At 35.8% G+C, this 25,376-nt stretch overlaps 1 protein-coding gene across 2 annotated transcripts in view; it reads right to left on the bottom strand.

Annotated features, from left to right (window-relative positions):
- tmx4 (thioredoxin-related transmembrane protein 4) overlaps positions 1-24,573 on the bottom strand; it is a 25,410-nt gene extending 837 nt beyond the window's left edge. Inside the window, 8 exon segments of one of the 2 annotated variants that reach the window (NM_001030159.3) lie at positions 1-1,484; positions 3,594-3,657; positions 8,813-8,914; positions 15,414-15,459; positions 15,568-15,696; positions 18,548-18,593; positions 23,684-23,799; positions 24,373-24,568. The exon segment at positions 1-1,484 is cut by the window's left edge and continues 837 nt beyond it. In NM_001030159.3, the coding sequence (NP_001025330.3) occupies positions 1,312-1,484; positions 3,594-3,657; positions 8,813-8,914; positions 15,414-15,459; positions 15,568-15,696; positions 18,548-18,593; positions 23,684-23,799; positions 24,373-24,548 (852 nt within the window). In that variant the 5' untranslated portion in view covers positions 24,549-24,568 and the 3' untranslated portion in view covers positions 1-1,311. 2 annotated transcript variants of the gene reach the window in all.
- Positions 24,574-25,376: the final 803 nt, after the last annotated feature.

Below are 25,376 nucleotides of genomic sequence, written 5' to 3'. Positions count from 1 at the left end.
CTTGAGATGTTGCGTCAGTATTTCTACATAATGTTCTTTCTTCATGATGCCATCTATGCTGTGAAGTGGACCAGTTACTCCTGCAGCAAAACAGCCCCACAACATGACGCTGCCGCCCCCATATTTCACAGTTGGGGTGGTGTTCCTAGGCTTGTAAGCTTTCCCCTTTGTCCTCCAAATGTAACACTGGTCATCATGGCAAAACAGTTTAATCTTAGTTCCATCAGAGCACAGGACATGTCTCCAAACATGAGTCTTTTCCCAGTGTAATTTAGCAAATGGTAATCTGGCTTTGTTGTTGATTCTGGCTTGTTGATTCTCCCATGTTGTCACACAAGGAAGCAGTGTGTTTGAGGTTTTCCCTAAATACTATTCTACAGTTGTGCCTCCAATTAACTCAAATGTTGTCAATTAGCCAATCAGAAACTTCCAAAACCTTGACATCATCATCTGAGCTTTTTCTGAGGCAGAATAATCTTATTGTATGGAAACTTGACTTTCAAGAAAAGTTAGAAAAATTTCTCTAAAAACATCTCTCTCATTATTTTGCTATTAAGCACAACAGAAACAAATGAGATCATCCTAACTTACCTAAAAGAGGAAAAGTTTAGTCACATTAACATCTGACTTTTTTAAATGGTCATCTGCTCTTTTATACAGTGTAAGTAAACTTCTGGTTTCAACTGGATGTTTTCTCATATATACAAAACATCTCTGGAGTCTACTTAAGTGGGACTAAAACACTTTAGAAGAAATACACCAATCTCTGTTTGCTCATCTATATACAGTTAAAGTCAGAATTATTACCCCCCCCCCTGTATATTCTTCCTGCATTTCATTTCTACACATAATAGTTTTATTAACTCATTTCTAATAACTGATTTATTTTATCTTTGCTATGATGACAATTAATAATATTTCACTAGATATTGTTTAAGATACTAGTATTCAGCTTAAGGTGACATTTAAAGACTTAACTGGGTTAATTTGGCAGGTTAGAGTAATTAGGCAAGTTATTATATTAGTTATAACAGTGGTTTGTTCTTTAGACTATCCAAAACAAATAATGCTTAAGGGGGCTAATAATATGGACCTTAAAATGCTTTTATTCTAGCTGAAATAAATAAATAGGCTTTCTCCAGAAGAAAAAATATTATAGGAAATACTGTGAAAAATTTCAAACTGTACAAAAGTAAAGTGTGTATTTGCAGACGCTCCAGATGTGTTTGTTATATATGAGCAAACAGATATTTGTATGCGCAAGTGTTGCAGTGTGTTTGGTCCCAAACTGCCTCCCATGGTTTGCGCTGGCTATGTTCCCTCAGTAGTGCTCTTGTTCTGCACTCTGCGTCTCACTGTTGTCTCTGCGTCTGTGTCTGCATCTGCTGTTTCCTCCTCAGTTGACTCTTCAGACACTCTTTCGCTCTCCAGATCCTGTTTCTCCTCCTCCTCCTCCTCCGACACGTCCTCCTTTACTGTTACTACTGCACACACACACACACAAACACAGACATACACATATATAGTAAATATATATATGTATATATATATATATATATATATATATATATATATATATATATATATATATATATATATATATATATATATATAAAACACATACAGACACGCACACACATGTAGACACACGCATACAAGCAAAAATTATACAGTATGCATGCACATATACAGACACACACTAATGAACACACACACACAATCACAGTAATATATATATATATATATATATATATATATATATATATATATATATATATATATATATACATATATACATATATATATATATTGTTTTTTTTGTTTTTTACAACAGTTCTGTCAAGGTCTTGAATCTGATTGGCTGATAGCCATTGGATATTCTGCAATAACAGCACTCGTACAGCCTCTTCACCCTTGTGTATTACTCCTCTTACATAGAGTAGATCAATAAACTCACTACAGTTTGATAAACATTGCAGCTGTTGGTCAACATAATGTACTTTTGATGCTTTTTAGGTGAGAATGTAGTTGTTTAGATTGCAACTATGTAGTTTATTTATAAAGATAGTGCCTATTTTAAATATTTATAATTTCAGAGATTCATCGTGTTGTCTGCCATCAGCCTGTCATACTAAGCAGAGCAAAGACGGTTGAGGTTCCGCCACAAGATGGCAACAGAGACCAAATAATAAGTCCTTAACTGAGAAAAACTTAGCGTAAATTTCAAACTACAGCTAATCAAATCATTATTAAACTGGTAAGTGACATTCTAAGTTGATCTCTCTGTTTTGTATGCTGCAGTGTTGTATTTATACCATAGTTGGCTAGGGTTTGCTTTGCTTTGACTTTTTTTTTTTTTAGAGTTAATTATTGTGATCTCCCAATTTCAACAGAAATACTGGAAAATCTCTGTAGACTGATGGCACTTCATGCCGCTCAGCCTTATAATCACAACACACGCCTCCTACCAGTGTCGATATGCAGCCTTATCGCACTGCTACTCATATGATATTGCACATATATTTTGCTTACAACAAATAGGAAGATAATTTTATTTATATTATATTACTATTTATATTACTATTTATATTATATTACTATAACTTTGGTATTATTAATTAATAAACATAATAAAAAATTATATATATATATATATATATATATATATATATATATATATTTGAAGTCAGAATTATTAGTTCCCTGAATTATTAGTCCCCCTGTTTATTTTTCCCCCCAATTTCTGTGTAACGGAGAGCAGATTTTTTCAACACATTTCCAAACATAATAGTTTTAATAACTGATTTCTAATGACAGATTTATTTTATCTTTGCCATGATGACAGTAAATAATATTTGACTAGATATTTTTCAAGACACTTTTATACAGCTTAAAGTGACATTTAAAGCCTTAACTAGGTTAATTAGGTTAACTAGGCAGGTTAGGGTAATTAGGCAAGTTATTGTATAACCAAGGTTTGTTCTGTAGACAGTCTGAAAAAAATTAGCTAAAAGGGGCTAATAATTTTGACCTCAAAATGGTTCATAAAAAATTAAAAACTGCTTTTATTCTAGCCGAAATAAAACAAATAAGACTTTCTCCAGAAGAAAAAATATTATCAGACATACTGTTAAAATTTCCTGAATCTGTTAAATATTGTTTGGAAAATATAAAAAAAAAGAATATATATATATATATATATATATATATATATATATATATATATATATATATATATATATATATATATATATATATATATATATTAATAAATAATAAAATTTGTCATTATTCACAATTGCTCCAACATGTTTCGTTCTTTTATCGAACACAAAATAATTCTTTTTGAAGAATGCCGGAAACCTGTAGACATTAACAAACATTGTTTTTTTCCTTTAATGGAAGGTCAATGGTTACCGGTTTCCAGCATTCCAACATTTTTCAAAATATCTTCTTTTGTGTTCAACGAGAAAAAGAAAAAAAACTCATAAAGCTTTACTGAGAAAATGTTGAGTAAATCCAATTTTTGGGGTGAACTATCCCTTTACACAAGAAAAACTCAAATCTAAAACAATCAGTGTCTGCTTTCTCACCTGTTTTGTCTTGTCTGCGCTTGGGTCTGGACGGCCAAATACAGTCAGCGATCAAAACCAGCATCTAAAGAAGATTTGGTTACACTTTACTTGAAGTGCGTTCATAAGACTGTCTTAAAACCTTTATAACCATGACATAACAGAAATGTGAATGAGATTGTATGCATGCTTGTGACAGCCATTATTAGGTGTCATTTTCACAGTTATGACATTTTAAAAGCAAGGATGACATTATTTGTAATGACAACTTGAGATAAATATAGTGTTTGTCTTCATCATGACAACATGACATTACCAAGATAACAAAACCCGTCATAAATCTGTCATAAACATGATTGTCATAAGGAATTATAATTGTGTCATACATATTTTTATGATCATGTTTTCAGTGGAACAAACTGAATTTGTCAATAAAAAGTCCAACACAGGCTCATTGCGGATACATACCCCTGTCTACAATTTTGAAGAGAGTGAATTATGTAGCCAGAGGTACGTATGGCTGCATTGGTCAGCCAATCATTGCATTGCTGATCATGATTTTGAGGATTGATAGATCAGTCCTTCACAACACACGCAGCGATCTCAGATCAGTTCATCCAGACATTTTAATTTGATTCGCGAGCTTGTTTGAAGAACCAAATTAGCCAGAGATCAGTTATCAAGATTAAAAGATCCAGGATCTGTCAAATCATCTTAGATCATTTAAGCGAGGTACGAAGAACGGACCCCATGGCTCATTCTGATTACTTACCCCTATATACATTTCTGGAGATCATGAAATACGTCCCAGTAGGGTTTTTTTTTTTTTTTTTTTTTTTTGCTGTTTTTGATTTCACAAAGCGACCTAAGGCTGCTGTGCATGCTTTTTGAGCTCTCAAATTTCTCTTGTGAGTGCCATTCGCGCCTGCTGTTTTCTCGTGCATCCACCAGAGGCCGCTGTCAACTAACTAACTGACTGACTGACTGACCAATCAACTGACCCACCCTCTAGGATTGGGCGATGTCCAATGTCAAACATTGTGATGGACAATGGCATCGTCATCATATGACAAGTAGCTGGGGGTGGGGGGTGGGGGTGATTGGGGGTTTGATAGAGTGCGCGCAACGTGTCTGAAGAGTGAGGAGGAATCCAGGGGTGAGAAGGATGCACAGCTTATTTGAGGACTGGGAAAGCGACACGCGATTTCCGGGGGATTATCACTCGTTTGCGGGCATTATGAGTCCTGCAAATTCATGAGACTCCCGGAATTTCCGGGAGACTTGGTATGTCTGAATATAACACTTGACAACTATAGTGAGACGTGATCCAGCGGTACATCCTTTTTTAAACTGTTTGACGTGCACTGCTCTATAGAGCTTAGAGGAGCACATGGCACTGTGTGGCTGTGTGTGTGTGTGGCTCTGTCTGTTTGTGTGTGTGTGTGTGGTCACGTGATGTGCATTTTCAGGGCTGTTCATAAATGCTAGGCAAAACACGGTGTGGATGTGGATCATTTTCGTTCTAAAATGCCATTTTAACATTAACACGTATTAGTGTAAACGGGGCCTGATTGTGTAATTTTTCGCGAGTAGGTTTGAGACAGGGGCGGGGCAGAGGATCGGGGATTCCGGCTCAGCATCGTGTTGTCTATTGGCCATCAGTGATGGACGATGGCATCATCTAACGGCCCAACCCTACCACCCTCCTCCTTCCCTAAACCCAACCGACAGTGTTTTGAAAAGCAATCCAGAAAAAGAAAAGCCCTACCTGATTTTTACAGCCTGATCTCACGAGAAAATCAAGTATTCAACGTATTGTCAGTTTAGTGGCTAATTCGTACGAATTCGAGTTCAGTTGTATGAAAATGAGAATTTTAAAAAAGAGGCGTGGCACCTAACCCCACCCCTAACCCCAACCGTCATTGAGTGATGAGCAAATCATACTAAATTGTACGAATTAGATTGTACGAATTCGTAAGATTTAGGCATTAAATCAAAAGTTACAATCTGCCATGAGATTGCATTGGATTTTTACCACGTTTTCAGATTGTACCACATTCTCACCCTGTTATTTACTTGTTTATATAAACATTTTTGGCTTTTGTTTTTGTCTTACCTGCTTTCTGGAACTGTTCCTCACCGAACTTGAACCCTGTTGTTGTGGTCAACCGTGCTCTGCATCTGCAGACCCACGCTGTGAGCCACTGGACAAACTGGTAACAGCGGGAAAGCCACCCATACGAAGGAAAGTGGTCAGCTGGTTGCGCAAAAAGGAACGCCATCATACCGCCCCGTAGCGTTCATTTTAAAGGCGAAATGCAGCCATACGCCTGTTTCACACCGCAAGCGTCAGTGGCGCGTGAGCAGAGCGTGAGCAGCGCGTGTGTTTTTGGCGTCCATGTTAACAGATTAGAGCTTTCATACCGCACGCAGCAGCAGCGCGTCAGAGCGAGGCGTGAGCGTCGCCGAAGCAGCAGTGCAGCGATAGTTTCGGCACTGGGTCTATTTTTGACGCGTTGCTCACGCTCAATTAAAGTGACAGTGCATTGATAATGACCTAAACATATTGAATGACAGTAAAAAGTAGCAATTTTACCCAATAAATGCGTTAATAATGTCAAATGGTTTATATATAGTCATTCAAATTAACTTAAACGATTAAAAACGGCAACAAACATTTATTTAGGCCCGAACTACACAACCAAATGTAAAACTATTTTAGTATCAGTTTTGCTTAAGTTGCACACTAGTGTTGTAGGAGAGGGGAAATATAATATTTACGGGATTTGTAGTCCATAGCGAAGTGTATTGTGGGTAGTGTAGTTCGACACACATGCTGGATTTAGGGTTGTAACAATATACCGGTATGACGGTTTACCACGATTTGAACGTGCACGATTATCATACCATGAACAATTGCATATCAACGGTTTTAACCCTTAAAGACCGAGACAGCCGCCCGCGGCTAAAAATAAGTATTGCTCTTAAATGTTTAATAACTTTTGATCCGCTGATCCGATTCATACAATTCAAAGATTGGCATAAAGAAGAGAATCTCAGCTTTCCAGTGCTGTATCACATAACATTCGCGGACTTTCAGAGGCTCCGGAATCAGTGCGGTTACGTCATCAACATTTGACAACGCTGATTTGACAAAGAAACGCTCGTCACTGTGTCTCCGGACAAATCAGACATGATACATTGATGCATTGTCCCTCCTCCATGCCCAGATTGGTTCAAACTCGCTATATCACAACCAATAAGCATAGGTTTCGCTTTTGTTTGTGGACCAAGCTTTTTGAACAACACGGAATGAGAGAAAGGCATACATTTATGCGCGGCTAAATAAAACGCAAAAAAAAAAGTTTTGCATGAAATAATTCTCATACTAAATACTTTTGCATGCACAGCAGCACAGAAACATGACAAAACAGTGACACAGCAAAGACGAACTGCTGCTCTTGCTGTTTTCAAAAGACGCAAATGAAGATGCAGCTGTTTGTCTGCATTGCAGACAACCATATCCAAATCCATATCGATAGACAACCATATCCATGCTGGCACATAAAACCTAAGGATGTTCCATATTGAATCTAGTTTCGTTATGTAACTATTTATAGTATAGTAAATATTTATATCTATTTTTACTGAGGATTTGCACCATGTTTATTTGGACTTTATTTGGACTTTGACACATTATTTATTATTTTCTTATTTTTATTTGTTCATTGTAAGTGGTGTTGTTTATAGTAACTAAAAATATATTATTTGGAAAAAGTCAAATTTGCTTCACTGTTCTATTATTTTGTAACATTTGTAACATACCGTATACCGTGAAACCGTCAAACCGTGGTATTGTTTTAGACGATTATCATACCGTGAAACATTCATACCGTTACAACCCTAGCTGGATTATGTGAGCTCGCTGTGTTCTGTGCAGCTAAGCAGAGAAAGAAAGTTTTAATCGGCTTTGTTTTATGTTCACTCGAGTTATTCCTACCGGGAGCTGTTTGCTCTGTGAATCTGACAACACGAAAATAAGTAAAAGAATGGCATGCATTGGTTACTTTTGTCCGTCTCATCATCCGCACGAGCATGAATTAACGAGCTGTTACTCTGCCGCTGGACATAACTGAAGCGGAGAAAGTAACACTAGTTTGATCATGTATAAATATCATTATAGCTATATTGTATAAATATTATTATAACTATGTCTACAGCAACCTGATAATCAAAAAACAAATGACATGATATCACAGGCGATTGTCTTCTGACTGTAGACACTTCTCATATAAGTTAGCTTGAGAAGCATACAGTACTATTTGATCTATAACATTTGTAAAATAAACATTTGCAGGTTAAAGAAACAGCATAGGAGGGGCCTTGGTGCAGATGAAAAGTTTAAAAAGTGTATTTGTATATAGAGAGACATGGGGAACTAGATAGAATAGACAGAGATATGTTGATCTCTGCAGCAGCTGCCGAAGAGCTGCGCGCTGCAGACGCAGCTGGCGTGAAAGGCAAACGCCTGCGTGCTGCTACTGCTCGACATACGCGCTGCTCACGCTCTGCTCACGCGCCGCTGACGCCTGCGGTGTGAAACAGGCGATACGTTTCTCTGGCTACATAATTCTTGCTCTTTAGAAATGTATATAGGGCTACATTTTCAGAATGGGCCTATGTTGCAAGCTGTCATAACTAACAATGTCTGCTTTTAAAATGACATAACTGAGCAAAGGGCACTTCATGGCAGTTGTTATAAGCATGCATAAAACCTCATTCACATTCAAGACACGTGTCATGATTATAAAGGTTTCATGGAAGTCTTAAGTGTTAATAAAGATTATCTTCCCCATTAGACTGAATAATCCCAGCAGCTGAAGTTTGACTTTGAAAAGTTTCCTCCACTCCATGTGAAAGAGAAACCACCCACTGACTCCAGCACCGAGCCTGCAGAATTACACAACTCACCGTTGTATAATGCAGAACATCTTTAGCGCCCAATTTATTTATTATATAATTCCTTCTGCTGCAAGTCATCATGCGATCTGCTTCACTGCGAGTCAAGTGCACTTTGTGAGTACGTTCCCTTCGGTAAACGCTCAGATCCGTCCACAGAAAAATATGTATGCATGAGATACTTTGGTGCACAGAGTAAAGCAGATCTCTTTAAGCTCTGAGCGTGAATAATGCATTAACTCGCCCTTGGAAAATTGTGAAAATGATGTTGTTGAACTCACCAGGCCGAGCACCAGACCCATGAAAAGCGTGATGATGGCAAATATCACGTACGAACCCCAGGATGGGATGCCGAGGGTGTTGGTCAGGTACGTGTGGATTTGCTGTGTGAAATGTAAAAGAGATGAACATACAGTTATTTTATTTGTCAGGAATAAACACTTTTTAGGTCAATATTATTAGCCACTTTAAAGGTGCAGTAGGTGATCTGCCAAAATGCTAACCGCTTAGCATATTATCTTTGGACGGCGGGGAGGGACTGTGATTCAAAGCCACACCCCCTGAAATCGCGAGCGCGCGCACCACGTCACAACAGCCGATAGACAACCCACTAGTTCATGTCATTTGCCAGATAGTTATGCCGAGTTCAGACTGCATGATTTTCAAAGTAGTCGTGTCACAGATGTTTTCACACTGCATGACTATCTGGGCTTGCGTTTCGTCGCTGCTTTGTTTACACTGCAAGATGGATCGGCGACAGGGGCTTTCAGATTGCATGACTTTACTATAGGAAGAATCGCTGACAACTTCGTCCAAACTACGTCTCATGGCCAAAAACACGTGGTATATCTTTTGTTATTAACTACATAATGAGAAAGAAGCCTTTAATGGGGTAGAACATGTACATGTTTGCTCACCTGGGTTTAAAGGGAATTAGCCATTTCTCCTCAACGTTGATAATTAACTAATTTCTTTCTGTATGAAACGTCAAACAGACACGGGTGCTCCAGAATCCTGTTAATCCTCCACTAGTTTTTCCTCCATTTCGTGGGTCCAAATAAACCAAAAAAGAGCGCTTTTACCTTCTCCCCAGCCTCCCGGTGGCCTGCAGCAGGTATACACACACGCACACACAAGTGAAAGCTGCTCTCTCATTGGCTGTAGGCGATTGCTGATGTTATTTTCGGTCAAAACTCAATTCACACGGCATGATTTGAATCGCCGACAGCTCCAGATATTTAGCATGCCAAATATCTCACAGGCATCGGCGACTCATCGGCGATTCTCTCAGATCGCGTCTTTGAAAGTTCATACTGTGCACGAGCAGCGTTTTGCCTGTGATTTTAGGCATTTGTCGGCGATTTCTCAAAACCTGTCGGCGAGCCAAAATCGGGGCTAAAATCACGCAGTCTGAACTAGGCATTAGTGCCAGCGCCGTGCAGGAATTACATTTATTACTTAGCCACACTTACATGCTATTTCAGAGTGAATATTCAGAGTAGCGGTAAACAGTATAGGAAGGCTGTCATTGTTCAAAAATGACCCAATGTGAATATAAAAGCAACTTCAGCTCAATAAAGCAGGTTAGGCAGAATAGCGCTATTTACTGGTGTTCTGTTGTTAAACTCAATATAAATCTACATTATAAAGCTGTAAAAGGACCTTATAAGACTGAAAATAATCACATACTTTTTTTACCAGGAGATTTTAGTGGCTGAACAACACGTCTGTGCATGTAAGTCATTCATAACACAACACAATCTGACATATAATAGTTTCAAAACAGAACATTACCTGTCTAACAGTAATACTTCAGCCATGGTGTCGTCCTTCCTCCAGCGTGCTAAAGTAACTCCAATATTGATTCAGGTATTTAAAAGTTTCAATTCAGCATTTGATTTCTCCCGGTCTGTCTCGTGACCGCGCGGCCGCTTTAAGGGCGACACGCTAATGGCGGATCTGCATGAACACATGCGCAGAAGTCGGAATCTACATTTGTTAACAGACAGTCTGACCTGCCTATCGGAATTAAGGGAGATGACGGTCCGACTCTATTTAATTTGATGAACATTTTTTAGTTTTATGCTTTACCCTGAATATAAAAATACATATAAACACATTTAGATCATTTACTGTTATTATTACTATTGGACTGTGAAGAGACTTTTAACCAGCACAACAAAAAATGTTTCTGAAGACAATCACCTGCTGCACCTTTAACTTTTGTTTTGATTGGCTGCAGAACAAACCACTGTTATACATTGACTTGCCTAATTATCCAATATCTTGCCTAGTTAACCTAATTAACCTATTTAAGTCTTTGTGAATTGAGTGGTTTCCCCTGAGATGGGTTGTGGCTGGAAGGGCATCCGCTGTGTAAAAACTTGCTGGATAAGTTGGCGGTTCATTCCGCTGTGGCGACCCCGGATTAATAAAGGGACTAAGCCAACAAGAAAACGAATGAATGAATGAATTGAGTGGAGAAACTATGACGTCAATTTGTATGCAAAAAACAATAAGCGAGTAAGCATTTTAGCTGTTCCGGTTCCCTTGTCCAAAAGTCAATGGGTTTTTGGCAAACAAACGTTTGTGGTTAACACAAACTAAAGATACTTTCACATTTTATTCTACGACATAAAACACATCAGTTACAGCCAGTGGTGGAAAGAGTACTAAAAAATAATACTCAAGTCAAAGTACCAGTACTTGCCTAAAAATGTAGTGCAAGTAGAGTAAAAGTATCTGTTGTAAATATTACTCAAAGACTGAGTAAAAAGTAGCCCTTCTAAAAGTACTCAAGAGTAGTGAGTATTACGCTGTGAAGTGCTAATGTATTTACATGTAATTTGTAAATGTGTGTAAACGTAACATTCTGTAGTGCATTTAGTTATTGCCCAGCAGGCACACAATGTCATAGGACGTTAATATTAGGTTAGATTTAGGTTGTGATGTCAAGTGACCAAAATTCAATGTCTAGCCAGCGTCTAAGCATAACGTTATTTTGATGTCTAATAACAACGTTAAATGACATTGATATTTGGTCAATTATAGGTTGTTAGAAAGTGACCAAAATCCATAGTCGAGCCAACATCTCACGCAGTCAAGTGATGCGATTTCGCAGGTCAGAGTTCACCAAGCTTGAACTTTGCACAGCAGCATAAAAACTTATTTGTGTGCGTATGAACGGAAGTCTATGGGAGGAAAATCCCAGTGTGACTGCAGCTTAATATGTAGTTTTATATAGCTTGACAGTAAGGGTGTCACGATTTCGATTTTAATCGAAAATCGATCGAAATTTATGCTCTATTTCGATTATCGAATCAAAAAATAGAATCGTCCATGCTGCCACGCCCCCATGTCACGTCAGCTTGGCTTGCCAAGCGAGAAAAAACACGCTTGTTGAAGTGCTTGTTAAACTGTGCAGACGCAGGAGACCCATCGTCAGAGCTTAAACCTTCAGGGCTCGACAAAAAGGACTGCCCGATAGCCCGGAGCCAGCGTGCGAGACGCTCGGGTCAGTGTACAGTGCTGCCTTGTTGACTGACAGATTGAGCCAGAGCTGCGTGCTGCGACTGTCTGTCAATTGTGTGCAAATACAATCTTACGGTGCTTTCACACATAGACGTTTGTTTCGGAATCTGTCTCGTTTCTCCCGTTAGTTTGTTTGGCATATATCCAGCAGTTGCGCTCGCATCCGCGCCAAATCAATCAGTCAAATGCGAAAGTGAAAGCATGCTGAAATATTACCGAGAGCTGTTTATCCAGCCTGATCTCGGTTTATCCGTCAGGAAAATTGACCGAAATTACTATCTGTTAATTTTTCCATATTTTAATCGTACAATATGTTGTATTAGGCCTGTTGTTTTGTTCATTTCCGCACTGACAGCTCGAAAGAAAGATTTACATTTATCTGATGCAGTCTCGGTTCATCTGCTATGTTTCTCTATAATTTAAGCCTATAATGCAGAATTCTAGCCAACGTTTCTTTAATAGATTGATTAATTCAATAGATCGATTTTTACAAAACCTGAAAATTAAAATGAGGCTTTGTATATATGAGAAAGTCTGACCTCTGCTTTATATTCGTTGACGATGTCTGTGGGTTGTTAGAATTAAAGTGCACATTTTTGCTTCTAAAATATTCTATACACAACTGGTCAAAAGTTTGGGGTCAGTATGATTAAATATGTTAAAATAAGCTTCTTCTGCTCACCAAGGCTGCAATTATTTCATCACAAATAAAAATTATGAAATGTTGCACTATAAAATAACTGTTCAAAAGTAGTTTATCATTTAATTTATTCATTTATTCCAGTGATTTTAAAGATGAAATTTCAGCTTCATTACTCCAGTCACATGATCCTTCAGAAATCACTAATATTAATTATTATTATATTTATTAATGGTAATAGTAACAAAAGCAATAATGTCTATAGTAGTAATTTTATTTGAAACTACATACAATAACAAAGTAGTTATTTAAAATTTTGATAAATATTTAACAATTTAACATTTTTTTACATTTAATAAATGTAGCCTTGATGAACTGAATAAGTTTTCTTAAAAACATTTTAAAAATTACTGTAAATATATATACAGTGGAAGTCAGAATTATTAGCCCCCCTTTGTTGTTTTTTTCTTTTTAAAATATTTCCTAAATGATGTTTAACAGAGCAAGGAAATGTTGATAGTGTGTCTGATAATATTTTTTCCTCTGAACAAAGTCTTATTTGTTTTATTTTGGCTAGAATAAAAGCAGCTCTTAATTTTTTTAACCATTTTAAGGACAAATTTATTAGCCCCTTAAGCTAATTGTTTTTCAGACTGTCTCCAGAACAAACCATCGTTATACAAAAACTTGCCTAATTACCCTAGCCTGCCTGGTTAACCTAATTAACCTAGTTAAGACTGCTTCAATCTTTTACTTTTACACTAGTACTTAGTCATTTTAGCAAACACTTCAGATACTGTTGGCTGGTTCCTGTTGGTTGTGCACCTTTTTTTACCGACGCCCTAATAACGACACAGATCACTGCCTATACACAAGAAAAAAGTGATTGACAGGTGGTAATTATGTGTGTAACTTGCCTTTATTTATTTACTGTATGACTTGTTTATGGGTAAAACAAAGACCATGAAGGTCAGGTAGTTTAAACGGTAGGCTACAAATAATTAATTTGTTAATAATTAATTAATTATTCATAATCGAAAATCGAATCGAATCGTGACTTAAGAATCGAAAATGTAATCGAATCGAGAATTTGGAGAATCGTGACACCCCTACTTGACAGTGGAATTGACCATTCGCTAAGCCACACCTAAAAACCGCCACCCTCCAATCATGGCTTAGCAACTGTAGCTACGCCCAGGGGCTCTGTCAAGCTTTCAAGCGAGTGCATATGGATTGTGCAAATCTGATACCCGGTATCCTTTAAAGTTTGGACGGGATGGTGGATTTTTTTTCCCTTTTCAAAACCTAAAACCCAAGAGGAGAAATGCCAGCGTGGATCAAACTGTGTGAGGGGAGCTAAAGGAGCGGAGCTAAGTTGGCTTTGTTTTGATATTTTTTGTCATTTTAATATTATTCCTGACACATTCAGTGATAGACAGACGGCAATAACTCATACACCTCTTACCCTAAACAGATCTAAACTGTGTTTCCAACAAAAACACAAAGCAGGTTATGTTTCACAGCTGTCTTATTTCTTTTTTTTTGCTCGATATTGTGAGTAATGCTCCGTTTAAGCCCTCGCCATAACGTTAGTAACGTTAGGCATCCTAATAGCGAGTAGGTCATAATGACATGAGTTATTAATCCGAAAAATACGAATCTGGGAATCTGTTGCAAGCTTTACTGAACTTCATATTTCCATCTATATCAAGCTACGAATATTTGAACTTACAAATCAACATAACAAAACCGACATATAACCACAAACTGAGCCCTTGCGATCAATATACTTTACCTGCAGCTGTTTTTCATTCATTTATAAAGAGCACACAAACATACTGACAGTAATAGATAACTTACTGTACATTCTTATGGGTCAATGATGCTAATATTCAGCACAAATCCATCAGTTTCCCCTTTCTGGCTGTTCTTTCTATGAATAAACTATGTAAAAGCACTGATATGTGTGTTTCCTTGCCGGTTAGTAACGTTATATTTCATTGCACAATTAATCTATAAGGCTTTTTGGCTAAAAATAGAAAAATCCCAGTTTCATTTGTTATTATTAGATCATTTGTAAATTTCACCTCTCCAGCTGTGCATGAATGGTTAGCCTATGAGGCGACTAGGCTAAGCTGGCTTCAATTTTGATTGAATTATTCTCTAATCGGTTGCCTATTATGTGGCGAATATACCCCTGTAATGCATACTGCAGTCCTTTTTTGTCTGGCTTTCTCGGATTTCTCACCTGTTCGCCAAAAATGACATTATATCCCTGGCACTGTCTGACACGGGCGCACACACGTTGTAAAAGCCGTGCCAGGCACGAAAGCTTGACAGGCGTAGCAACAGTAACTAAGGAGGGCGGGGCTTAGCGAAGGGTCCATTGTGAAAGATTGTGCGAAAGGGGCGGGGCTACACATTCAACTCAACCAGGCTCCGTCCTTGTAAAGGAATGATTGAATATAGTAAAATTGTATTGAATTCATTCCCTTTACAAAACTCAGTGCTACGGTGGCATTTGAGTTCATCCAGAAACAGAGAGTACGTCACAACATTAACATTCCTAACAGCAACATTACGCATTAAAGACAGCTGGAAGAGTACACTAGGAGCCTTTTAAGAAACAGATGAAGTCTTCAAGGTTTAGAGAGAGTAAATGCTGGCAGTGTTAAAGTCTAACTACAGAAGAAACAGAAAATGTTTCTTACTCTGATCCACACAGAGAGTCGAAACAGATGAGCCATTCCTGACATTCTGGAAAAGAACAAACAGGGGTTACATTCAGTTTGACTTATTCGGCTTAAGCAACATTTTAAGAGAGATTTCTTCAAGCAAATGCATACAGAAAAGGGTTTTATTTACAGGAGAGATGATGGTGACTTCCATCCTGGCACCGGCTCAACCGTCGCCCACTTTCTGTGCACAACATATGCTTGGATATCCTCTATAGTCCGTGATGAAACATACTTGCGGAAATCTCCATTTTTAGCGCTGTGGGTGAGACGGGGTTTTCAGTATTACACAATGAAATACATTAGCAATTTTGGGGTTAAAAAAAGGTCACCTAAAAAGAACATTTTACATTAATGGAATACAGTGCACAAAACAATTAAAAAAAAATTATAGTAGGGTAAAAAACACTGAATCATATATCATTGTATTAATTAATCTGTGTTTAATGTGTTAGAAATAGTTTTAAATGGCACCTATTATGCAAAAATCACTTATATAAAGCGTTTAAACACAATCGTGTGTCAGCAGTGTGTGAATATAACCAGCTTCTAATGGTAAACATTTAATAACTTAATTTTTCATAATCACACTTGCAGAACCACTTTGATTGACATTCTCTCTTTGTACGTGTCATCAGAGGGGGAAAGCCCCTCCCACTAGTGAACATCTCTCCTTCATTAGCATAGGACAATAGTCTTGTTTTTGATTCTGCCACTATGCTGACACATATGCATGTGTAGCTCCGCCCTCTTTTGGAAAATCCTTTAAATTTAAAGTGACAGTCACCAAAGTTCAACAATTAGGATCAAAGCCTCAAAGGGTCTGTTTAAAAAACTTACAAACATTATTTGTGTGGAATTTTAAGCTGAAACATTATTTATGAGATTTATTTTACATCCTGTAAAAAGGGGCATTATTCAGATATCAAATAGATTGTATTTTTTGTTTACAGTATAGTTTATCCACACTGCTACAAAACAGAATGCACCGTAAATAATAGGTAATATTAAATATTTTATTCTTTTTACAATAAATAATAATTTATATTTGATAATGAGTTAATTAACAGGTAAATTATAGCTATTTAGCATTTTACCAATCTTTATTTTATTTTTTTACATATTTTTGTCAAATTCATCCAAATACATCCTCAAAACGTTTTTATCGTAACATTATTTTTTTTCTAATTATGCCATTGTTATTTTTGCTCAGTAAAGTTCCTGTGAAATTGTCATTCTTTCAAGTGCTGATTAAAGGAGATTTTTTTCAACAATTGTCAAAAATAAAAATATATATTTTATGTTTGCCATGATAACAGTACAACAAATTGAACAAGTTATTTTATTGTTATTTAGCTTAAAGTGCAATACTACGCTTAACTAGGTTAATAATACAGTGGCCGAGAGAGCTTAAATCTAACCAAGCTCCTCTGTCCGGGTGATGTCACGTAATTTCGCGACAAACGCGGGAAGGTGATGTGATGCCCTTCACATGTAGCCAAGCCATAGAGCAGGGTTATTTATTTGGCGGAAAGGAGTTTTCAGGGTGATGTGACAATATGTTCTGGCTCTCCAAATAGTGTGACCAAGACATCAAAAATAAATTTAGTTCAGTCGAAAAACAGCCGCTGGTTATGAAGTAACGTGCGTCTGTTCAATACAGCACGAGCTGCAGTTGAAGGTTACGCAGAGCGTGAGTCACCTGACATTAAGCGAGTGAGTGGTGCGAGCAGCCGAAAACATTCGCAACTAAACAGGCTCGGATTGGCTAATCGGGAGGACCGGGAGAATTCCCGGTGGCCCGGTCCGTTTTTTGGCCGCGAGGGCCGGTGTCCCTAGCTCCAGAATCTGTTGCTCTCAGCAGTCACACTTTTTAAATGTATTTATTTACTTGACCACAGCCTTTTTATTCATTATGGTCGAGCGGTTAGCACGTTAGGTTAAGACCCCGCGGACCCAGGTTCGATCCTCGTTAGAGTAATTTAGTGTTTTAATTTTTATTGATAAAACATATAATACTGTTAGGGTTGTTGAACATTTGAAGTTCTAAAGCAGCTGTTTTCTCAAAAAAAAAAAAAAAAAAAAGACGTGATAGTGTCATTAGAAATTGATTTGGAAATATTTATTTATTTACTTATTTTAATATTGTCAGTCGTGAACTGAGGTGGGCCGGTTTGAGGATTGAAACTCCAGAGCTGAAAAGGTGTCCCACTCCGGCCCTGCAACTAAACAAAGTTATGCCACCTGTGCGCTAGTTTAAAGTTCTGAGCTTATAGCTACACCAAGGCTAATACGCACGCACACTGGATTAACTATAGCGGCAGGCCATTCACATGGTGGCGAATAATTCTGACTTGAACTGTATATCGTATACTGTCATTCCTCCTAAAATCACCGGGGATATGATACTTTGCTCATAGGGCCCAGCCCTACTTACTAATAAATAGTTCATAGATTAATAATAGGCAATAAATGGTAAAATGGTAATAAGCCAGTATACTGAAAAAAATTATTCAAAGATGATTCCTTGGATTTACTTATTTTTTTTACGTTAAGTGGTTGTAAACAATTTAATTGTGTTAAATTTAAACAAACAAATTAAGTTGAACATTATTCAATTTAATTTGATTGTTTAAATTCAACACAAATAAATTGTTTGCAACAGTTCTGCATGCAACACTTTTTTCAGTGTAGTTAATAGCATCAATTGTGACCTAAACTAAATTGTGCCTTATGTCAATAAGGCAAGTCACTGGACAAGTGTGGTTTGTTCTGCAGCCAATCACAAGTAAACATAATAATATTGACCTTAGCAGTTACTACATTTGTATTTTACATTTATTTAAATTCCAAGCCAAATGAAAATAAATACAACTTAAATTATGAATTAAAATAGGTTATGCTTCCTCCAGAATAAAATTAATATAATAGGAAATACAGTGAAAAATATCCTTGCTCTGTATTGGGAAATGTTTGAAAAAGCATTCAAAGGCTAATAATTATTTAGTTCGACTGTATCTAAAATCTGCAAGACCATTTTAAAGTGGATGTGAAAGTGAGTTTCGTGGTGACACCGGAGGGAGTATAGATTCAGCCATCTGAGGACTTACTGAAATATAGTCGGCAGTGTTGTAACAAGAAACCTCCCACTCAGACCTGCAGAACAAAAGAGGAGAGATATTGATGCAGAAATGCAGAGAACATCCTATACCGGACAGAAAAAGTCCCATCGGCATGGGAAGGCGGTGTGAGCTTTATAGCAGCGCTGAAAAGAGAGTAAAGGCTGACAGCTTTCTGACAGTAAGAGGCGTTTCTGCCCGACACAGAAAACATACGGGAAAGAAACCCGCAAGACAACAGACTCCGTCATTAGTGGCTCAAATGCAATCTTCACTTGGATTTAGGAGGCAATTAGTGTGCGGAGGAAATCATCTAAACGGGTATTAGAGGCCATGTGATGCTTCGTAGTGTTTTGCTTTTCCTGTGGTGTTTAATGCAGCGGTTTGTGAATGTATAAGATCCGCAGCACTCATATGAAACACTCCAGACCTGCTCAAAGCACACTGATCCAAATGTAGATGTTAGTATTTATGTAAATGTATAGTGTCACAAAGGCAAATGACTTCATTTCAGCGAATTGTATTTTCCGTGTAAAGCTTAGCTGACCAATCAGAGCGCTCTTTACTTTTGGGAAGGCGAGGCTTGTAGAAAGCAAACTCAATGAGAGTGTTTCTAACAGATAAGAATATTAGCGTATTAGAGTGCAACAGTTTATCCCAGAACTCCATTGAGAAATTATTTTTAAACAGCAACTGATATTAGTCCTAGGTCAGGGCTATCGGTCCTTTAGGGCGGGGCTATCAGTGATTTAGGGCGGGGCTATCAGTAATTTAGGGCAGGGCTATCAGTAATTTAGGGTGAGGATATCGGTCCTTTAGGGCGGAGCTATAAGTAATTTAGGGTGGGGCTATCAGTAATTTAGGGTGGGGCTATAGGTCATTTAGGGCAGGGCTATCGTTCATTTAGACTATCAGTCCTTTAGGTCAGGGCTATCGGTACCTTAGGGCGGGGCTATCGGTAATTTAGGGAGGGGATATCTGTCCTTTAGGCCGGGGCTATCAGTCCTTTAAGGCGAGACTATTGTTAATTTAGGGCGGGGCTATCACTCATTTAGGGAGGAGATATCTGTCCTTAAGGGTGGAGCTATCAGTAATTCAGAGTGGGGCTAAAGGTAATTTAGGGCACGGCTATCGTTTATTTAGGGTGAGACTATCAGTCCGTTAGATCAGGACTATCGTCCCTTAGGGTGGGGCTATCGTTAATTTAGGGCGGGGATATTGGTTCTTTAGGACAGGGACATCTGTCTTTTAGGGCGGGGCTATCTGTAATTTAGAGAGGGGATATCTGTCATTTAGGCCGGGGCTATCGGTCCTTTAAGGCGAGATTATTGTTAATTTAGGGTGGGGCTATCACTCATTTAGGGAGGGGATATCTGTCCTTTAGCGGGGAGCAATCAGTAATTTAGAGTAGGGCTATAGGTCATTTAGGGCAGGGCTATCGTTCATTTAGGGTGAGACTGTCACTCCTTTAGGCCAGGGCTATCGGTCCCTTAGGGCGGAGCTATCGGTAATTTAAGGCAGGAATATCGGTCCTATAAGGCGGGGCTATTGTTAATTTAGGGAGGGGCTATCACTCATTTAGGTAGGGGATATCTGTCCTTTAGGGTGGAGCTATCAGTAATTAAGAGTGGGGCTATAGGTCATTTAGGGCAGGGCTATCGTTCATTTAGGGTGAGACTATAAGTCCTTTAGATCAGGGCTATCAATCCCCTTGGGCGGGGCTATCGGTAATTTAGGGCGGGGATGTTGGTCCTTTAGGGCGTGGCTATCTGTCATTTAAGGCGGGGCTATTATTAATTTAGGGCGGGGATTTCAGTCATTTAGGGAGGGGATATCTGTCCTTTAGGGCAGGACTATTGGTCATTTAGGGTGGAGCCTTTGATCCTTTAGGGTGGGACTACTGGTATTTTAGGTCAGAGCTGTCAGTCCTTTAAGTCACTGTTATCAGTCATTTAGGTCAGAGCTATCATTAATTCAGGGTGGGGCTATCCATATTTTGTGGCAGGGCAATCGGTCATTTAGGGCGGAGCCTTCGATCTATAAGGGTGGGACTATCAGTCCTTTAAGGTGGGACTATCGGTGTTTTATGGCATGGCTAATCCTTTCAGGGTTATCAGTCATTTAGGTCAAAGCTATCATTAATTTAAAGTGGGTCATTTAGGGTGGGTCTACAAATTTAATTTAATCAGTCATTTAAGGTGGCGTTATAAACAATTTAAGCTAAGCTATCAGTAAACATCATGCTTCTTCACTACCTTCACGAGAGGCAGTGATTCAAACAAATTTGATACGATTTTGTCTGTAAAAGACCACCTCTTCGAGCTTGGTACACTTTGTATTTTTGGTAAAGTAAAAAGTCAAAGGAATCTTTTATGTGTTTTAACCAAATGAGGTAGATGTGAAAGTATGTAAATGTTATGCATTGTGTAGCTCTTTAATAATGTAATAATCTACAACATGTGAAAAAATGTGTTTTGTGAGAATGCATAATAAACAAAATAATGATCTCTTAAAATAGCATCATACAGCCAATAACAAGTGCCTTAGGAATTTAAATGAGTGACCAATGCTTCTATCGTGTTAAAAGCACAACTCAAGTCTTTTTCCCTTTTTAAATCCCACGTAAGAGTTTATTTGAGCCACATGACAAAACTTAAAGAGTTCTGTGTGTGCAAACAATCCAGCAGTGTTTTCCTCTAAATCTCCAGACAGACTGCCGTCTATCAGCACAGAAACAAATACTGTTGATAATGACACACAGTTATTTTTTTAACAATTATTAGCATGGCTCATCCTGTTTAATAATATTAGCCTCTTTTAACTCTGCTGTTGCATAATGTGAAGATGTTTTTACACTTGAAGTTTCAATCAAGTTTAAATAAAAATGAAAAGAGAAATAAACATACAGTCAAATAAATAAGCAGTATTTCATTCACAGCAGCATTTAATTCAATATGTGTGATTATTTCCTCCTATGTTAATTATACATTTATATTAATTTTATGATTACATTTTTAAATTAGCTATTAAATAAAAACCTTTACTGCATCTGACTATGAATATAAAATACAATGTTTATATATTAGTATTAAAATATTATAGACTATATATATATATATATATATATATATATATATATATATATATTGTAATGAAAATAAAAATACTCTTGAATAAAATGAATTATTTTGTTAACAGGACAGGATTAACATTTAATCCAAAATGTATCCCTATATGCTCATTAACCAGTTATACTAATGTATATGTAATAACTTTTACAGATATTATACAAATAATGACAAGTGTATAGGTAAATATTATTGTTAAATATTATAGACAATATCAGATTTTACCTGATTATTTTATTTAAAATATTTCTTATATTAGTTAATGTTAATTAAAATGTATAGATTGTACATTTATAAAAATATATTATAAAAATGATATTAGTATAATATATTCATACAATTAGTAAAAACATTTATGTTTATAAAGTAGTAGTAGTTTAATAAAAATATCAAATCTATAACGAAATAATTTAACTATTAATATTTATAATAAAAATTCAAAATAATAAAATAACATCTCAGCTAAATATTAGTATTAAAATTATAGAAAAATAACATATTTTATTTTACACAATTATTTGAAAATATTTTATTAATAAAATATTGTTTTCAATTTAGATAGAACAAATTATAATTTAATAAAAACAAAATAAAAATACAGTTGAAGTCAGAATTATTAGCCGCCCTTTTCTTTTTTAAATATTTCCCAGATTATGTTTAACAGAGCAGGGAGCAAGTCTTATTTGTTTTATTTTGGCTAGAATAAAAGCAGTTTTCTTTTTTTTCCCTTTTTTTTACTATTTTAAGGTCAATATTAGTAACCCCTTTAAGCTATATATTTTTTAGATAGTCTACAGAACAAACCATCGTTATCCAATAACTTGCCTAATTACCCTAACCTGCCTAGTTAATCTAATTAACCTAGTGAAGCCTTTAAATGTCACTTTAAGCTGTATAGAAGTGTCTTGAAAAATATCTAGTCAAATATTATTTACTGTCATCATGGCAAAGATAAAATAAATCAGTTATTAGAAATGAGTTATTAAAACTATTATGTTTAGAAATGTGTTGAAAAATCTACTCTCCGTTATACAGAAATTGGGCGAAAAATAAACAAGGGGCAAATAATTCAGGGGGGCTGATAATTCTGACTTCAAATATATACATATATATATATATATATATATATATATATATATATATATATATATATATATATATATATATATATATATATATATAGAATGTACATTTATAATTGTACAAATACAATTATATTAGTATAATACTATATCAACAAAGAACACACTACATATACATATGATACATGTTACATATTCAGCCACCTGTCACAGCAAGAAAATTCAACTAAGAAAAACAACAATACAAATCTATTTCTATGAAATCTATATTAAAATAATTTGACTTATTATTTATAAAATACATATTAATACATATGGCATCTCAGCTAAATATTAGTAATAATAAAATATTATAGATAATATAAGATTTTACATAATTATCTAAAAATATTTGAATATTTCATATTAATTAAAATGTGTTGAATGCACATTTAAAATACAATTATATTAGTATATTATATTCATTAAATTATAAAATATTTATAAATTAGTAATACAAGTATAAAATATATAATATAATAAAATTATGTTATATGTAATGTTTAAAAATACATAATAATAAAACTGATATCTCATAATAAATAATATTTTATACAATATTTTATACATTATATAATATAATTTGTTATGAGATGTCATTTTTATTATAATGTATTTTATAAATATCAAATGTCAAAACATTTATGATTTATAAAATACATACTAATAAAAATTATATCTCATAATAAATAATATTATACACAATATAATATACATTATATACATCTTAATATCATATGCATTATATCTCATAACAAATACATTAAATACATGTATATAAACACATTATAGTAATATGCATAATGAATGTTTAACACTAATATGCATTATGATGTATTAATGTATGTCATATGCAACAAAAAGCATAGTGGTCAAACCTGGTTGTTGTGTAACATCAACCCTGCCCACAGAAATGCCCAGACTGTCACTTTGTCTTCCCAGATTCTCCCAGTCTGCCTGTAAATGTTGACATGCAGGGCACCAGGGGGCATAACTGTAATAAACACACCAAACACAGCCATTCATCTACAGAACATCCATCCTGAACATTTCATCTGCATACTGCATGTAAATGAGTGTGGAACCCTGATCTTTTTCACTTAATATTGCATAAATTGCTTAATATTGCAAAAAGAAGCGTCTTTACGTGTTTTGCGTGAATCACAGACGCAAAACACTGGAGAAATTTAAAGCACTTCCGGTGATAACTCGGCACACACGTCATCATACAGCACAGACTGTTGTTATTATTTTGATACATTGTTGCAGTTATAACGGACACGCTGTCGCGTTTTAAACTGATACAATGTTGCAGTTTAAACAGATACATTGTTGCGGTTTAAATTGATACATTGTTGCAGTTTAAAACCAAACATTGTTGCAGTTTAAACTGATATATTGTAACTGCTTAAACGGATACACTGTTGCCGTTTAAACTGATACATTGTTGCAACCCGGCGGATCAAAGCGTCGCGTTCTCCCGCGCGCGGGAAATCAGACGAAATCATGATCTCGGTGATTCTGCAGATCATACTGTACAGGAGATCAGATCACACGGGCTACTCACAATTTGATCATCCACTCGCCCTGCAGGATCAGCGTCCAGTTGGCATCTGCCACTGTCACCACATTACTGGCGTCCGCCTGAGCGTCTCCTCGACCCGCGAGTGTCAGAAACAGTGCGGGGATCCACAGAAATCCCCTGCCATATTTCTGCATGTCGGCGCGAGTCAGTCCCGCCATATTGCAGGAGCACATGATTCAACACAACCAGGAAATACAGCAGCAGCGGCGACGGCGGCGCGCAGAGATCAGAGCTGCAGATGCGCCTGAATACACACCTCTGCTCAAACACACAAACATCTATACATACAGTCATAATTTAAACTATTACACTGTCATCTTAAACAAATTTTTGTTAAAATGTCATTATTATTATTATTATTAATAATTTTAATATTGTTGTTATTTATTATTATTATTATTATTGTTGTTGTTGTTGTTGTTGTTATTTTTAATGGTATTGTTATTATTTATTATTATTATTATTATTATTATTATTATTATTATTATTGTTGTTGTTGTTGTTGTTGTTGTTGTTGTTATTATTATTATTTAATGGAATTTTGTTATTTATTATTATTATTATTATTATTATTATTTATTGGTATTGTTGTTATTTATTATTATTAATATTATTATCATTATTATTATCTATTATGGATGTTATTTATTATTATAATTATTATTAATAATAATTATTATTAATGATTATTATTGTTATTATGATTATTATGATTGATATTATTATTATTAATAATAATAATAATCATTATTATTATTATTATTTATCGATGTTGTTGTTGTTGTTATTGTTGTTATTATTATTGTTGTTGTTGTTGTTATTATTGTTAGTAGTAGTAGTTTAATTGTTATTATTATTATTATTATTGTTATCATTTATTATTATTATTGTTGTTGTTGTTGTTGTTGTTGTTGTTGTTATTATTATTATTTAATGGTATTGTTGTTATTTATTATTATTATTATTATTATTATTATTTATTGGTA

This window comes from Danio rerio, chromosome 17 (genome assembly GCF_052040795.2).
Source record: "Danio rerio strain M-AB ecotype USA chromosome 17, GRCz13ab, whole genome shotgun sequence".
Taxonomy (NCBI): Eukaryota; Metazoa; Chordata; class Actinopteri; order Cypriniformes; family Danionidae; genus Danio; species Danio rerio.
The sequence above is the reverse complement of the archived record's forward strand: the minus strand, read 5'-3'. Positions and strand labels throughout refer to the sequence as shown.